The sequence below is a fragment of the Peromyscus maniculatus genome, chromosome 7 (genome assembly GCF_049852395.1).
Source record: "Peromyscus maniculatus bairdii isolate BWxNUB_F1_BW_parent chromosome 7, HU_Pman_BW_mat_3.1, whole genome shotgun sequence".
Lineage (NCBI taxonomy): Eukaryota > Metazoa > Chordata > Mammalia > Rodentia > Cricetidae > Peromyscus > Peromyscus maniculatus.
In genome coordinates, this window is record NC_134858.1 from 24641706 (window position 1) to 24660033 (window position 18328).

General features: G+C 41.2%; 1 protein-coding gene across 3 annotated transcripts; it reads left to right on the forward strand.

Moving 5' to 3' along the window:
- Positions 1 to 48: 48 nt before the first annotated feature.
- On the forward strand, positions 49 to 18252 carry Thyn1 (thymocyte nuclear protein 1). Of its 3 annotated transcripts, none has more exons than XM_042280592.2 (8): positions 49 to 155; positions 347 to 452; positions 14714 to 14895; positions 16189 to 16257; positions 16610 to 16702; positions 17237 to 17332; positions 17670 to 17820; positions 18015 to 18252. In XM_042280592.2, the coding sequence occupies exons 1-8, from the start codon at positions 84 to 86 to the stop codon at positions 18062 to 18064; spliced, it is 819 nt and encodes a 272-aa protein (XP_042136526.1). In that variant the 5' UTR covers positions 49 to 83; the 3' UTR covers positions 18065 to 18252. The 3 variants fall into 3 exon arrangements, with proteins under 3 accessions (XP_042136526.1, XP_042136524.1, XP_042136525.1); XM_042280590.2 differs by having other exon boundaries at positions 142 to 164; XM_042280591.1 differs by having other exon boundaries at positions 146 to 164; positions 18055 to 18252.
- Positions 18253 to 18328: the final 76 nt, after the last annotated feature.

An 18328-nucleotide genomic window follows, 5' to 3' on the forward strand; every position in this document is an offset into this window, starting at 1 on the left:
AGCTCGAGCTCAAGAAGGACTACTGGGGTAGTGGGACTACAGTTCCCAGAGATTCTCTGGGCGGCGCCGCTGAGACGCGTCTTATGCAAAGTCGGCGGGGGCGCGCTAGTCTTCTCGAGGCATTTTGGAGATCCGCCTGGCGGTGTTTATCAAAGGTCTGGCTGGTGTGTTGAGAGAATGGTGGCGGGAAGAACGGAATAAGGGACTAAAGAGTGTTCAGGGGCAGATTATGCGAGATGGAAAGGGCGCAGATAACGGAGGGGAGGTTTAGAATGGCTTAATCATGACTTTTCTTCACAAGTCTCGGGCCCTTTAGGCTTCCTTGCCTCCATCTTGCACCGTGCAGGTTTTGGAAGACAAGAGTTGCTTCTTGCATGTCCGGTTATCTTCAGCCTCCTGCAGAGCGAACATGCCAAGACCCCGGAAGAGGCTGACTGGGGCACCTGGCCCAGGTGAGCTGCACCTAGGCTGCAAAAGGCAGCAGGTGAAGAACTCGTCTGTAAGGCGTTCATTGCTCGTTTTTTCCACTCCCTGGTTTGGGAGGGAAACCTTCAAGGCTCTTACTTAACTGTCATCTTGACTCTTTCTGCCAAACTCCCACTTGAAGTCCTTACCACTTGTTTGTCCATTCAGAAAACAACTATTAAGCACTAAGAATATTTGCAGTACATACACGTACGGGGCTGTGGTGGCCCACGCACGTGGGAGGTTGAGGCCGGAGGATTGCCTTGAGTTCAAGACCAGCCTGGTTACATAGGAGTGAGTACCACGCCAGTACTACATGCGCAGGATCTCCAAAAAGTGTGTGTGTGTGTGTGTGTGTGTGTGTGTGTGTGTGTGTGTGTGTGTGTGTGTGTGTGTATTCTTTCTAGCATGGGTGGAAACACTATATTTTTAAAAGTACATTTATTTACTTTTTCAAGGTGTGTGTGAAGTGCGTGCATGCGTGCGCGCGCACACACACAAACACACACACACACACAATCACACAATTTATTCAGAGGATAACCTGCAGGAATCAGTCCCCCTTTTCCACTTTGTGAATCGCAGGGATTGAATTCAGGTCATCAGTCTTTGTTTAAAAAAAAAAAAAAAAAATTGCCTTTGCCACCTAAGCAGCCCTTGGATCGTTGCTTTGAGTGAAATAAGCCAGGCAGAGAAAGTCCTGCATGGTTTCATGTGAAATGTAAAAAAGCTGAAAGTAAAGGGAAGATCGGTTCAAGATATTTCTTGACTACATATAGCGTTTGAAGCCAGCCTGGGCTACAGGAGACCCCACCCCACCCCACCCTTCACCCCCCTAACCCCCACCGCACACAGTTTTCTGAGGTTTTTAATCTTACCAGCCTTAATTTGGAATTGCTAAGTAATTGAGAGTGACCTGGATTCCTGATCCTTTTGCCCCTATTCCCAAGTGCTTTTGTTATAGGTTTGATAAATTGTCCAAAACAGTTTTACTTAATCTTAAATTTCTGAACAATGTCTTTCAGAGGCTACCAAAACCTTTTTTTTTCCTCGAGACAGGGTTTCTCTGTGTAGTTTTGGTGCCTGTCCTGGATCTCACTCTGTAGACCAGGCTGAGCTCCAACTCACAGAGATCCGCCTGGCTCTGCCTCCCCAGTGCTGGGATTAAAGGCGTGCGCCACCACTACCTGGCAAGGCTACCAAAATCTTATGTATATTTATTGCTAAGACACTTAATGTAGCTGTGCTGACAAGCCCTGTTGGCTAGGGCTTTCCCAAAGTACTTATCTTGTACCTTATCTACGTGTGCCGTGGCCAATGTGCTGGTGCCTGGAAGTTGGTTCCCGCATCAGATGGGCCCTAGGGGATGGAAGTCAGGTCATCTGGCTTGTCAGTAAATGCTTTACTGCCACACTAGCAGCTGTCTCTTAATGCATGTGCTTACTTTTATGTTAAACCCCTTTCCTGTTTTGAGACAGGCCTCTATTGCCTAGTCTGGCCTTGAACTTGTAGCAAGTCTCCTGCTTCAGGCTCTATAAAGTTCAGGGATTGCAGCCATGAGCCAACATGCCCAGCTTAAAATCTTTTAAACTCCAACTTGGCATCATTCTCCCTGGCCTTGAGATGCTTTTGTGTGTTGTAAGAATCCCAGGTTGTGGGTTCAATGCGGGTTACTGTAGCCAGCTTGCTGTGTTTCCTGTTGTGGATGACAGTGCACTGTACATTTCAGAAAAGCAGGAGCACAGACTTGTAAATGCTATCACGGTAAACAGTAGAGCCAAATGTGACAGCTCATGCCTGTCATTAAGATACCTGCCTGTTCTAGGCCGGCCTGGGCTACAGCATGAGACCCCTGTCTCCAAACCAACCAAACAGAAATCATCTGTGATGGTTCCTCCCTGTAATCCCAACACTTGGGAAGCTAAGGCAGGAGGATTTCTGCAAATTGGAGGCCAGCCTGGGCTATGGAGTTCTGAGACTCTATCTCAAAATAAATTAAGTAGATGCTTCAGGAAGTATATTCAAACTGAATGATGTATTCAACAATGTATACATGTGTGGGAAAACCATGTTGGTGCCTATTAAATATGTACAGTTTTTGTTTTCTATGTCCGTTAAAATTTAATAGAAAAAGGCAATTGACTTTAAAGTGAAAACAAAGAAGATACAGTACCTTTTCCAAGGAAAAATGCAAACATATATGAGTGAAAGGTCCTTAAGACAGATTTGCTGGAGGTATGGAAGGGGTGGGAAGACAGAGAAGGCCTGGAGAAGGAAGCAGAATTTGAGCCCAGCCTTAAAAGAACATGAGGGCTTTCCACTAGCAAAATCCTAGAACTCAGAAAACATGTTTTTTGGGTTTTTTTTTTTCATTCACAAAAAATGAATGTATGCTATGAATAAAGAACAGAAATTGAGCAGTGGAAGGTAAAAAAAAAAAAAAAATGAACCTCTGTTAAGAATTTCAGCTTGATCACAATACATTGTGGTTATTTAGCATAGCATGCCTGATTGCTGTGGGATGGTCTTCCTATATGCTGTGAATATTTGTTGCTCTCATTGGTTGATAAGTTAAGTTGTTTTGGCCTATAGCCAGGCAGAATATGGATGGGCAGGAAAGCCATACAGAGATACAGGGAGAAGGGGGGAGTCAGGAGAGATGAGATCCAGTCGCCTCAAGGAACAAGATGCCAGGGTACTGGTAAGCTATCAGCCATGTGACTAAACATAGATAAGAATTATAGGTTAAGTGTAAGAGCTAGTTAGTAATAAGCCTGAGCTATCGGCTGAGCATTTATAAGTAATATAAGCCTCTGAGTCAGTTATCTGGGAAGTGGCTGCTGGGTATTTGGGAGTTGGTGGCGGGACAGAAACTTCCACTTACACCTATTTTTTTTTATTTGAAAATAGATTATTCTGTCATAAGATATATCCTGACCACAGCCCCCTCCTCTGCTCCTCCCAGCTCCCCCCTCCCTCCCCATCCACTCCCCCTCTGCTTCCCTTCAGAAAAGAGCAGGCCTCCAAGAGGTATCCACCAAACACGGAAAAACAAAATACAGTAAGACAAGGCAAAAAGCCTTCACACTGAGGCTAGACAAGGCAACCCAACAGGACTATATCCCAAGAGCCAACAAGAGTCAAAGACACACCTGCTCCCACAGTTAGGAATCCCACAAAAATACTAAGGTAGCAGCCACAACATACATGCAGAGGATCTAGTGCAGAACCATGCGGGCCCTTGTGCTTGCTGCTTCAATCTGTGAGCCCAGGTGAGCCCTGCCTGGTTGAGACAGTGGGCCATGTTCTCCTGGTGTCCTCCATCCCCTCTGACTCCTACAGTCTTTCCACCCTCTCTTCTTTGGGGTTCCCTGAGCTCCAAGGGGAGGAACCCTATGGAGACCTCCAGTTTAGACTCTGCATAATGTCTGGCTGTGGGTCTGTGCACCAGCTCCCATCTGCCTCCAGCAGAAGCCCCTCTGATGATGACCAGACAAGGCACTAATCTATGAGAATACCTGATCTGAAGGATAGCTGGGAAATTGTGCTAAGATAAGCTAAGTTCAGAGCATCAGACACCCATAAAGATATTGAATGAAGACTGATGTGGTAGCAAACTAGATTCTGAGGTAGTAGAGTAAGTTAACTGTAGGTTCAGACAGACTCAAGTGATTCGATTCAGGGCTTCCTTCTGCCTGGCTGGATTGTGATATGCTGCAGCACATTGTTCAGGTGGGTAGAACACCTCAGAGGCTGTACCAGAGTAGGGTTGGGGCCTGATGTGTCGAGTGATTGCTGTGTCTCAAGCACATTTTCTTTTATTCACTGAGGAAAAGCCAGATTTCAGGGCTGAAGATGTAGCTCAGTGGCACAGCACCAGCTAGCATGTTTGAAGCCACAAGTTGAATCTTGAGAAGTTGGCAGGTGGGGAAACTGGGGCTGATTCTGAAGAGCTATAATCCAAGCTAATCAGGAGGTCGGTTGGTTCATTCTCGGCTCATCTAGACCACAGAGTGAGCTGAAGGCCAGCCTGGGAAATTTAGTGAGACTGTGTCTCAAAATAAAAATAAAACAAAACAAAAAGGGGATGGAGATATAGCTTAGTGATAGGTTGCTGGTCTAGCATAGGTAAAGCCCTGGGTTCCTTCCCCACCATTAGAGGGGGGAAAATCTAGTCTTTACCATGTCTACATGGTCCTGAATAAATAAACTCTTGACATCTTTAAGATTCAGAAAGGCATGCATGAAGCACGAAAAATGTATGAGATGATGATAATGGCTAATATTTACTGGACATTCATGGTAATGTGTAGATGTAACCAACAGTCTTATTAAATAAGAAACACAGAAACAATGTAAAAGAGAAAGCCAAGAGGTCAGAGCTCAGAGCTAAAATCTCACCCTTCCTCCTGCTGTGTCCCAGCTTCCCGAAAGAGAGCTATTTCCTTGTGTGTCAGTCGGTTCAAAGTCATTCTGCCTTCTCATTGGTTGTAAACCCAAACATGTGACTGCCTCGTCACTGCCTGTATGTACAGCCCTCTAGGTCTTAAAGGCATATGTCTCCAATGCTGGCTGTATCCCTGAACACACAGAGATCTATGGGATTAAAGGCGTGTGCCACCACCGCCACACTCTTGCTATGGCTCTAATAGCTCTGACCCCCAGGTAACTTTATTTATTAACATACAATCAAAATCACATTTCAGTACAATTAGAATACCACCACATTTCCCCTTTTCTATTTTAATAAAAAGAAAAAAAAAGCAAAAGGTTATAACTAACAAAAGAAAAACTATATACAAAAGTACAATAACTATATACAATATATAAAAGTAATGAATACCTAAACAGGTATTTGACAAATCAGAGAAAATAATTCCATTATCTATCCTATTTTGGTAAATCCAAGATGTATCTAATGCACTTTCTATCCTAATTAATTTTCAACTATAACTAATCTTCAACCATAACTAACTAATCTTCAACTCCCTCAGAGACCCAAGAAGGAAATAATATTAGCTAACAAAAATAAAAACAGGAAGTGCATGCAAGCAACTTCCAAAAAATTTGTGAGTTGACAGAAACAGCCAGCTGCCTGGGCAGTCACCTGACGTTTCTCCGTAGTGTTGGGGCATCATCTTCAGCCTATAGGCTTAGTGTATCTGACAGACTCATTTGTGAAGTAGGATGTACACAAGGTCAACAGTTCAACCTCACATTGGGTGAGAGCAGTCCATGTACCAGAAACACCTGAATTCCACTCGTGTCCTATCATGATTCAGGATTTTAAATTCTGGAAATTGTTGACAGTTTTTTAATTCAGCTGTCCATTCTTCTTGGCTGTGTATATATGGTTTCATCTAAATATCCCCTTCTTCTCCACATCCCTCCATTAAATGCCAGTCTACTATCAAGAGGTGTGAGCTTTCAGCTGCTGTTCCATTGCACAACAGAAGCCATCGGCCCTCTGCCTGTTAAGCTGCCTTCGAAGAAAAGGGCACTGTACCTTTTCCGGATTGCGAAGGCCACTTCAGGGATGGGGCCATAACCACACTTGTTTTGGCAAGAATCAGTATGCTTTGTTTTGTGTTCTGTCTGTCCATTTTGTCCTGTTGATTCAAGGATACTTTGTTGTCCAGTGGCTAACTTTTGCCACAATGAAAGTTGACTCCATATGCAGTTTTCTTCAATGCCCATATTTTCTCTAAATTAGATTGGTACTGCCAGGAGCCGACATGTCTCAAAAAAGAAAAATTTTCTAAGTTATTAAAATATTTTAAATGCCATATTCTGTAGATCTCTGAAGGGTTTGAAGATGACCTGTCTAAAACATCTCTGCTCAATTTTTAAAACATATCTAATATGACTACAAATTCTATTGTAATGTCTAATTACTAACTTTCATTTCTTTATATCCTAATAGTTGGTAATAATAACATTCAAGGATCAGAAAATTGCATTACATTGTTAAATGAATGGTATAAATACAATTAGAAATATACATATAGCATTTTCTAACAATATCAATTTCAAATTTGTATACAATATAAAACAATCCAATCCAATGTAAAGTATTTAAAACTAGTAATTGTCTTTCTCTTTTCTTTCATTCTTTCTTTCTTTCTTTCTCTCTCTCTCTCTCTCTCTCTCTCTCTCTCTCTCTCTCTCTCTCTCTCTCTCTTTCTTTCTTAACAAGAACCTTAAATCTAATCTCCTTTGCTTAGCCTTTTTCCTAACCCTTGACAACAACTTGTAACCAACCCCCCTAAACATTGAAAATTATCCCAGAACCAAAACCCATTAAAAAGACCAAAAAACCACCTGCCCCACACCACCTCTTTGGGAATGTGGGAGTCGTATTCTTAAAATTGCTTCCTGCTGGGTATGGGCGAAGTTTTCTTTATCCTGAAAGAAAAATTTTAGGTTAATTGTCAAATTCTAGGAAAGGTAACTATATCCTTCATTATCCAGTCTGTGTATAATGCCAAAGTTCAGGGTTTATCTCAAGTCCTTATTCAAGTAGTCTTTGAGACTGGATCATCTCAGCTAGTCATCTCAAAATTGCTCTGAGCACCTTGTAGTTCAAAGTTGATCTGTGGATGATGTTTGTCAGCTTAATGATATTATTATTTTCCACATGGAATTGTTGTTGTGGGGCCCCATCTTCTTTCTGGAGACTTCAGTTGATGTTAGGCCTGGCTGTGATTTCCTGCAGAAAACTGATAAGAGACTCGAACACAAAGACATATATATGCAGGTAATTGAAGCCTTTTTTTTTTTCTAGAATTAGTTAGTACTCTATATGACCATTCATATCTTAACAAGGTTTAAAATGTATAAATATCTCTCTATATATATTAATCTTATAAATTTTGATATAAAATTCATCCTTTAAGAAGAGTTTAAAGAATCAGAATAGAATCAAAGAGTTGAGATTAGTAATAGAATAGTCCCTTAATTAATTTGGCTTTTGTCCTGTCCCATATCAGAAGATGGCTCTTTTATTCTGGCATGATACAGGCAGTTTGCATTTTCATTTTAACAACATGCTTGAGTTTAAAGAAGGAGAGAGCCATTCTCCAACTCCAAAGTCAGCTTTAAATTTTAATTGAACTGGGACTATTAGAAAACCAATAGTATTAAATCTTTAGAGAAAAGCAGAAACAAACATTTAGGAAGACATAACAATTTTTTAGATAATATATACCCATACACCGTTTCACTCTGTTTCTTGGAATACATGATTTGTCCCTTTTCTTCAGTTGTCTCATTTGTCCAGTGTTCTTCAGATTCCTTAACCTTCATTCTCCTAAAAGACAAAAACAAAAACCTTTCCCCAAGACTAATTTTGGGGATGTTCCTTTTTGGCAAGTTATTATCTGATTAAATGAAAAGGCATGTGTTATTGATACAAGTTAGTTTAAATTGGATGTTCATGCTGGTTGATGAACTATCATCTCCTCTAATTAAGAGGTCTCTCTTGTTCAAATTGAACCTTTATCAATTTTGATGGTACCCACAGCTTATCTTCTCCTGTAGAAACAAAAGCAAAACCTCGTCCCCAATGTAATACATACCCTGGTTTCCATTCTGAGGTCAGCACATCCTTAAAGTATATAGGCTGATTTAATTCTGTAGTTTTTTCTATTATCCAATGTCTCTCTGCAGCTGTTGTTCCTTTCTCATTGGCATTCAGAAAATTCAAAGTTAGAAGAGCATTATGCACTCTATTTCTGGGGGTTTTTGTTACCCCTTTCTGTTTATTTAGCATATCCTTTAGAGTTCTGTTTGATCTTTCTATAACTGCTTGACCTGTAGGATTATGTGGTATGCCTGTAATATGCTTTATATTGTAATAAGCAAAAAACTGTTTCATTTTAACAGAGACATATGATGGAGCATTGTCACTTTGATTTGTGCAGGTATACCCATGATGGCCATAACTTCTAGCAAATGAGTGATTACAGAATCAGCTTTTTCAGAACTCAAAGCAGTTGCCCATTGAAATCCTGAATAAGTATCGATAGTGTGGTGTACATATTTCAATTTTCCAAATTCTGCAAAGTGAAGCATGTCCATCTGCCAGATTTCATTTCTCTGAGTACCCTTTGGGTTACATCCTGCTGGTAATGGCGTTTGATTGTAGAAGGAACACGTAGGACATTTCTTTACTATTTCTTTGGCTTGTTGCCAAGTTATAGAAAAATCCTCTTTTAAGCCTTTACTATTGACATGATGTTTTTTATGAAATTCTGAGGCCTCCAGCACATTTCCTATCAATAATTTATCAATCTCATCATTGCCTTGTGCTAGAGGGCCTGGCAGACCAGTATGGGATCGAATGTGAGTTATATATAAAGGACGATTCCTTTTCCTGATTGTATCTTGTAATTGAATAAATAGTGAAGTTAATTCTGAAGCATCAGGGATAAATTCTGCAGTCTCAATATGTAATACCACTCTTTCAGCATACTGAGAGTCAGTTACTATGTTGAGAGGTTCTGAAAAATCCATTAATACCAACAGAATAGCATACAATTCTGATTTTTGAACTGAATTATACGGACTTTGAACCACTTTACTTAAATTTTCTGATTTGTAACCTGCCTTTCCTTCTTTGTTGGCATCTGTATAAAATGTACGAACTCCAGATATGGGTTTTTCCTGTACAATTCGAGGCAAGATCCAATCAGCTCTCTTTATAAGATCAATTCTATTGTTTTTGGGATATTTGCTGTTAATTTCTCCCAAAAAAATTACTGCAAGCTCTTTGCCAAGGTTCACTTTCTGTCCATAATTTTTCAATGTCCTCCTTAGTTAATGGTACGACAATTTCTGCTGGGTCTATTCCTGCTAACTGACGAAGTCTCAATTTTCCTTTGCAAATCAAGTCAGAGATTTTTTCCACATAAGTTTTTAATTTTTTACTTGGTTTATTTGGTAAAATATCCATTCCAAAATAATATCTTCCCTCTGCATTAATATTCCAGTAGGAGAACGCCTAGAAGGTAAAATAACAAAAATGCAATCCAGCTTTGGATCATTACGATCCACGTGCCCTTCATGCACTTACTTTTCTACCAAGGCCAATTCTTTCTCAGCTTCAGGTGATAATTCTCTTGGACTATTTAAGTCCTTGTCACCTTCTAAGGTTTTGAACAAATTAGTCAGTTCATCATTTTTTACCCCAACAATAGTTCGTAGATGAGAAATATCTCCAAATAATCTTTGAAAGTCATTAAGAGTCTGTAGTCTATCTCTCCTAATTTGCACCTTTTGGGGTCTAATTTTTTGTAGCTCTATTTTATATCCTCAATAATTAATAGAATCTCCTCTTTGTATCTTTTCAGGAGCAATTTGTAATCCCCAGCAAGGCAAAATTTTCTTTACTTTTTCAAACATTCTTTCTAAAGTATCTGCATTTGAGTCAGCTAGTAAAATATCATCCATATAATGATAAATTATAGATTTAGGAAATTTTTTACGTATCACTTCCAATGGCTGTTGTACAAAATATTGGCACAAAGTTGGGCTATTCAACATTCCCTGTGGGAGGACCGTCCATTGAAATCTTTTTTTTTTTTTTTTTTTTTTTGGTTTTTCAAGACAGGGTTTCTCTGTGTAGCTTTGCGCCTTTCCTGGAGCTCACTTGGTAGCCCAGGTTGGCCTCGAACTCACAAAGATTCACCTGGCTCTGCCTCCCGAGTGCTGGGATTAAAGGCACGCGCCACCACTGCCCGGCCCATTGAAATCTTTTAACCGGTTGAGAATTATTATAAGTAGGCACTGTAAAAGCAAATCTTTCTCTGTCTTTTTCTTGTAAGGGTATTGAAAAGAAACAGTCTTTTAAATCAATAACTATGAGAGGCCATCCTTTTGGTAACAGAGTAGGCAAAGGCATCCCAGATTGTAGAGAGCCCATTGGCTGAATTACTTTGTTAATTGCTCTAAGGTCTGTTACCATTCTCCATTTACCAGATTTCTTTTTAATAGCAAATACAGGAGAATTCCAAGGGCTGGTTGATTCTTCAATATGCTGAGCATTTAACTGTTCTTCTACCAGCTCTTCTAAAGCCTGGAGTTTCTCTGTTGTTAAAGGCCATTGTTGGACCCATACAGGCTTATCTGTTAACCATTTTAAAGTTAGAGCTGTTGGTGTCTTTGGAAGATCATCAGTTATTGTGCCCTGTTCTTGTATAATATGGATGGCTGGTGACCACTCATTAGAACAATATCTTCTAATATTTCTCTCAGAAACATGTTATAGTTTATGATTTGTTTCTGAGATTGGAGGGATGTTAATCTGAGTATTCCATTGTTGCAACAAATCTCGACCCCACAGGTTCATAGCTATGTTAGCCACATATGGTTTTAATTTTCCTCTCTGTCCTTCTGGACCTATACATTCGAGCCATCTTGCACTCTGTTTCACCTGAGATAATGTCCCAATTCCTAACAGTTGAACGTTTACCTCCTGAAGAGGCCAAGTAGGATGCCAAAATTCTGGTGCAATTATGGTAACATCCGCACCTGTGTCTACCAGACCAGACAACAAAACACCATTTATTTTTATCATTAATTTTGGTCTTTGTTCATTAATAGAAATTTGCCAAAAATTTTCTTTATGTTTTCTCCTGAATTTTTTATTCTCTCTGTTTTATCATCCTGACCAGCATGATTTATTCCAATAGGCATTTGGTTATTTAATTGCTCAGAGCAAGGATTTCCTCTATGGCTGCAGGAAAGGTTTGAACTGGATTTGCAACGGGGGCCTGCATGAGGCCCCTCTGGGAGTTTCCCGAAGACTGAGGTGAAGGATTACCCTGTCTGTCCTTTGTTGATCTACATTTGTTGGTCCAGTGTTTTCCCTTACCACACCTTCTGCATACTCCAGAAGGGGCATTCTGTTGCCATTGTTCCTTGAAGAAACATTGTTTCTAGGAATGACCTGTCTACAGTCCCTTTTCAAATGTCCTTGCTTTCCACATCCAAAACATCTAACATTTCTCAAACCTTTTGAAATTGCTTCTCCTACCCACATAGCATCATGCTCATCAGCTTCAACATTAACTGTATCTCTAATCCAATCTTCCAAAGGTGCAGATCTTGCCCTTAATGACCTGATTATTCTTTTGCATGCTGCATTCGCATTCTCAAAGGCCAAAGATTCAATTATTGCCTTACTAGCTTCTGAATCCGAGACCATTCTCTTTACTGCTGAAGCCAGTCTTTGTAAAAAAAAAAAAAATCTGTAAAAGACTCTTTTGGGCCTTGCATCACCTTTGTAAATGACTCAGATTTTTTTCCTGGTTCCTCAACTCCGTCCCATGCATTCAAGGCTGCCGTTCAACATAAAATTAGGGTTTGGACATCATATAAACATTGTGTTTGTACTGAAGCATATTGGCCTTCTCCAATAAGCTGATCCTGGCAAACTTGTATTCCTTTATCCCTCCATTGTTTTTCTGTTTTTAGCCTCCTCCTTAAACCAGGTCAGAAATTGAAGTCTCTGGCTGGGTTCCAGAACACCTTGTGCAAGGTCCCGCCAGTCCTGTGGTACAATCCTATTATATGTTGACCAAGAGTTTAACATTTGCTTTACATATGGGGAATGCATGCCATAAGATACTATTGCCTCCTTAAACCTTTTTAAATCCAACATTTCAATTGGAGCCCAAATATTTTGTGTAGCCATTTGATCAGGCATCTGCTGTACGGTTACAGGATAAATTAAGGGTGACTGTGTGAAAACAGGCTTTCTTTCTATAACCTTATGATCCAGACTTGAAACAACTTCGCTGTTAATTTCTTCTGTCTGAATTTTTACAGGTTTAACAAGGTTTTCTAAAGCTGTTATCCTGGCACTTAAATTGACTATCTTTTTAAATATTAAAATGAGGATTAGCATAGTGATAAACTGCATAATTCCACCAATACTAATCTTCTCATATAGTTGTTCCATTGTCAGACTGCCTAAAATTTCGAACAAAACCCAATTTTCTTCCAATGTACACATAAAACCCATTTTTTTAAATGTGGAAAAAAATTCTCTTTTAGATAGTTTCCTTTAAAATATCTGATATGTTATGACTTACCAAATCTGTGTAGAACAGTAGAAATCCGAGGGGATTTCCAAAACAGCCACCTAGTGTCCAAGGTGTAAATCCAGACAGACAGACAGAGAGAGAGAGCGAGAGAGAGAGAGAGAGAGAGAGAGAGAGAGAGAGAGAGAGAGAGAGCGCGAGCGCGCACAAGAAAGCGTAGCCGGCTAAAGCTTAAATCCAGCCACGTGTTCCCTCTTGTGCTGAGTCAAGGCTTGGGTCTGGCTTCCTTAAGCTCCGACCACGTGCGTTGGCTTTACAGGCAGGGCCCTGTTCGGCAGGGCAGGTCTGAGTTGTTTGTAACACCGGCTTTAAGCAAGCAGCTCACAGTCCAGTCTGAGGTCAAGCAGACCTAGACCCGGGCTAGGAAGCCGCCGCTCGGACTAGGAAGCCAACCGCCGCCTGCTGCCCTTGCGGGGAAAGCAGACCTGCCGCCAAGCCAAGCGGTTTTTAATGGATTCTTGTCACGTGGGGCGCCAGATGTAGATGTAACCAACAGTCTTATTAAATAAGAAACACAGAAACAATGTAAAAGAGAAAGCCAAGAGGTCAGAGCTCAGAGCTAAAATCTCACCCTTCTTCCTGCTGTGTCCCAGCTTCCCGAAAGAGAGCTATTTCCTTGTGTGTCAGTCGGTTCAAAGTCATTCTGCCTTCTCATTGGTTGTAAACCCAAACATGTGACTGCCTCGTCACTGCCTGTATGTACAGCCCTCTAGGTCTTAAAGGCATATGTCTCCAATGCTGGCTGTATCCCTGAACACACAGAGATCTATGGGATTAAAGGCGTGTGCCACCACCGCCACACTCTTGCTATGGCTCTAATAGCTCTGACCCCCGGGTAACTTTATTTATTAACATACATTCAAAATCACATTTCAGTACAATTAGAATACCACCACAGTAATGAGATATTTCCTAAGTCCTTTGTATTATCAAATAATCATTGAAACAGTTTCAAGTAAGTGCTTCATTTCCTCATTGGGAAGTATAGCCTGATTAAAGGCACAGAATTGGGGTGGAGCACACTCACTGATTATTACTGTTGGTATTCTTGAACCACACAAGGAATCTACTCCATTGAGTAATTGCTCTAGAAGGTATTCTGTAACAGAGTATTCTTTTTTTATTAATTAAATTTCTTTGACAATTTCACAAATATACAGAATTTAAATGGACCATTTTTTAAAAGTTAAAAAAGAAATAACATTTTGTTTTTTTGGGACAAGGTTTCTCTGTGTAGCCAGGCTGGTACTTGCTTTGTAGATCAGATTGGTCTCAAACTCAGAGATCTGCCTGCCTCTTCCTCCCAACTGCAGAGATTAAAGGCGTGCACCACCGCTGCCCATTAGCTTTAAAAGCTTTTAATGTTTTATTTTTTATTTTATATGTATGGATCTTCTTCCTGCATGTATGTCTGTGCATCATACTCATGCAGTACTGGCAGAGGCCAGAAGAGGGTGTCAGATCCCTTGGGACTGGAGTTAAGAGTTGTGAGCCATGTGGGTGCTGGGAATTGAACCTGACGTTTATAGAATCTACACAGCCATCTATCTAGCCCTTGGACCACTTTTACCCCACTCTCCTCTCTCTCTCTCTACTGTACTTACACCGTATCCTACACTAGCTCTTGCCTACAAACCTCATATTCACATTTAACCATTTTGGTTTGTGAAGCACAATCATTTATGAAGCATGGGTTTGGAGCTGTCTAGTGGAGGCTGGTAAGCTCAGCAGTCGCTACATAATTGACATAATTCAAGACAGTGACTCCCCTCTCCCAGAACCTATCAGTAGCCAATAGTTTTAGTACTAAGGAATAGGACCCTTGAGCTCCTCCCCCATTCGTGAGTGACTGTAGACAGGGCCAATCTTGTGTGGGCCCAGCGCGGGTAGTTGCCGTTGATGTGAGTTGATGGTTTCAGTGGTTATGTTGAGCCCCTGAGCGGCAGGCATTTTTGTCCAGGTTTTGTAGAGAAGGTGAAGTTGCTTCTATACGGGACAGTGGTGCTACAGCTAATGTTTACAGAGCCTAAGTTTTGAGTCCGGGTATGACACCAAGTTTTTTGTTTTTTGTTTTGTCTTGTTTTCCACAATGGAACATTGCTTCCCAGCAGAGTGACAAGCATTTTCTTTTGCTTCTATTGCAGACAGGAAGGGGCTATCAGAAAAACGTCCTAAAACTGAAAACTCAGAAAATACATCAGCTAAGCTAGAGAATGCCAGCCCTCAGAAGACTTCAACCTCGAAAAACTGTGGCAAGAATTTAAGCAACTACTGGCTGATGAAGTCTGAGCCAGAAAGCCGGCTAGAGAAAGGTGTAGATGTGAAGGTGAGACTATCCTGTGTCGTCATCGTGTTGGCGAGATGGGGCCGTGGGTCAGAGTGCTCGCCTGATGACCTGGGACCCAGTGAAGGGAGAGAACAAACTCCTGAGAGCTGTGCTCTGACCACACATACTTCCACACTTCATACACATAACCACGACTAAAAAAAATGGTGAATATGGTTTACCGTAGGATTGATTCAGAATCAGCTTCTCATCTTTGAAGACTAAGGAAAAGGTAAAAATAAGTAAAAATTTCAGCATTTATGATTATTAGCTTAAGGGTAGATAGCCCTTACCCAAAATTCTTGGGGCCAGAAGTGTTCTAGGTTTTGCATATCCCTATCTGCCCCCCCCAAGTCTAAATACTTTAATAAAATATAAGAGTTTTTTTGTTTGTTTGTTTTTTGTTTCTGGAGATGGAATAAAATATAAGAGTTTTTGAATGTTAGAACATTCCAGAGTATTTCTGATTTCAGGTGTTAGCATTAGGCATGCCCAACCTGTATCTGTTTTGTGGATTTCCTAGCTAAGCAAGGGTTGGCAGACTTTTTCTGAAAAGAGCCAGAGATGCTTCTGGGTTTTTATAGCCCATGTTGTAGCTCTGTCCTGTTCACAAAGAAAGTGGCCACAGACAACACATAAAAAATGTGTGGTTATGTTCAGGTAAAACTTTATTTATAAAATCAGACATACGGTTCAGCTTGCCAGTGTCCATCTGAAGTTTGATTTTACGGTTGTTAGGTGTTTTAAAGATGGTCTTACTATGGAGCCCAAGCTGGCCTCCTAACTTTTGAGGCTCTGGTTGCCCTTGAATTTAAGATCCTCCTTGCCCCAGTTTTGGTGGTGTTGGGATTATAGGTGAGCCACCATACCTGGCACTAGTTTTATTTTTCTCCTACTATTTGCCATGCCCCTGGATGTCTCCCTGACAAGTGTCCCCATATAATTAGGGAATGAATATAAGATGATTTTTAATACTAGCTTGAGGAAAATAGAAATATTGGAGAATTATGATACTTTAAAAGTGAAACACAGGGGACCAGCAGACTGTCTTATTATCCTGATTATCCTTTCAACTAATCATCTTAATTAGCAAAGACCACAATGTAAAACCCGAGGCTCAACTTATATTCATTCAACATCATTGGCACCCTGGAACTAATTCCTGGTAATCTACCTAGCTTCTTTCTATCCTGTAGCACTTTTCAGGATTAAAGAGAGAACTTTTTGTTCCCATAGATGCTTATCAGTTGGCCAGCGACTATGTACTGAATGACTTTATTTTCTCTTGCCTAGTTCAGCATTGAGGATCTCAAAGCACAGCCCAAGCAGACAGCATGTTGGGATGGTGTTCGCAACTATCAGGTATGGAGACAAGGGGCAGGACCCTGAACCTAGGCTAGGATATACACCTGCCTTCTCCACTGTGCTCTTCAGCAGCGAGGACTTTGAACCGACATTGCTTGTCTCTGAACTCTATCCTGAAAATGTCTTCAGAAATATCATAATCACTGTGACCGCATGCAGTCTACAAGTGGCTTGGCTTGGTTCTGGCTGATGTCCTGGAACAAGGCTAGGACTCTGAATAAAGGGACAGATTTTCTTATGAATTTGAGAAAAGCGCAAAACAGGGGGGAAAAAAAACATCTACTCAAAACAGACTGATTTCTTCCCAGCTGGTAGGAGGGCAACCCTTGTTTCTTCTCCTTTGACACAGGCTCGGAACTTCCTCAGGGCCATGAAGTTGGAGGAAGAAGCCTTCTTCTACCATAGCAACTGCAAACAGCCAGGCATCGTGGGACTCATGAAGGTTAGGTGCACATAATTTAGCTTGGATTCCTCCCTTCGGGACTTACTCATGTAAAGCCTGCAGTTTAAATAGGTCACAACGAAAATATGCCCCCTCCCCAACTCCCTGTCACAGAAAATGAGGAAAACTGCCCTGACCGCCACCTGAATGATAAGGGTTAGACTAGGAAGACCTTTATTTCAGGCCCTGCTAATCCTTCTCACTACCTGAGGTTCTATCAGGTACCTCCTCTTTGCTGAGAGTTTCAAGATAACACTATGTGTGCAGTTGGGAGAAAATAAAAGCATGTGTTTCTAACAGTAACTTTCAGCATTTAGTTTTAGAACATGCTTGTGAAACTTTGTAAAAATAGGAGTTCTTTCCTAACTATGTTTGCTTAGGCGATCTTTTATTTCCAGATATCTGCATACCAACTGTCTCTATAGCAAGGGAGATGGGTCAGAATATGAAGGAAGGGTAAGAAGTCAAAGTGTGATGCATATTAAAACTTGGACAGGGAGCTAAAATGATTGGAGATTTTGGATTTGTTTTCAGATCGTAAAAGAGGCTTATCCAGACCACACACAGTTTGAAAAAAATAATCCCCATTACGATCCATCCAGCAAAGAGGACAACCCTAAATGGTCGATGGTAATAACTATGCTTCCTGTTTCCTAAGGGGAGAATGGGCAAAGGAAGGAAGAGGATGGGGTACTGTTAGGTCAAGGAGCAAAGCCCAGCCCTCACTTAGATGGAGTTTTGCTGTACTGGGATCTAGCACACTGGCAGCCCTGACACCATGCACCTCCTGCAAATAGTGGAAATGCTGGGTGGACACAGAAGCAAATGCCTATATTCTTAGCCACTCAGTAGGAAATTGATTCAGCTAAGGAATTCAAGACTAGACAAAGCAACACAGTGAGACCCATCCCTTAAATTAGACAGTCTGGCTGAACATGTTTCTGTGCCCTACAATGCTGTCCAATAGGTGGATGTACAGTTTGTTCGAATGATGAAGCGTTTCATCTCCCTGGATGAACTTAAAACCTATCACCAAGCCCACAAAGCTACCGGGGGCCCCTTAAAAAACATGACCCTCTTCACTCGCCAGAGACTTTCAGTTCAGCCTTTGACTCAAGGTAAGATCTCAATGTGGAGACAGCATTAAACCTCTCTGGGTTAATGTTGTCCCCGTCCCCACCCGCCCGTTACCCTTGAGGAGGGCTCTGCCGTATACCCAGTACCCTAAGATATTCCAGAGTGGACAGTGGCCCACTCCAGGAACTTGTGGTGCGTCATTAACTCCAGGGCCCTCACTAACCTCCCTCTGCAGGAGACGACACAGCACCCCATTCTCCCTTTTCCCTTTGTAGAAGAGTTTGATTTTATTTTGACCCTCGAGGAAACAGAACCAAGTTAATGAAGGCTCTACTGATGAATGAACAAGCCATTGATCCAGAGTCAAGATATGTAAGACAAAAGGAGAAAGCTTGCTGTGTCCACCTGGGGTCATGTGCACAGGGGGTTTGTTCATTTTTTTTTTTTCCCAATAAAAAAATATTCAATGACAAGGTAGAAAGCTTTTCCTTCTAAACCTGCGTTGGGTGGGGTAGAATCCTCCACTGTAGATGTCTTACATCCACGCCT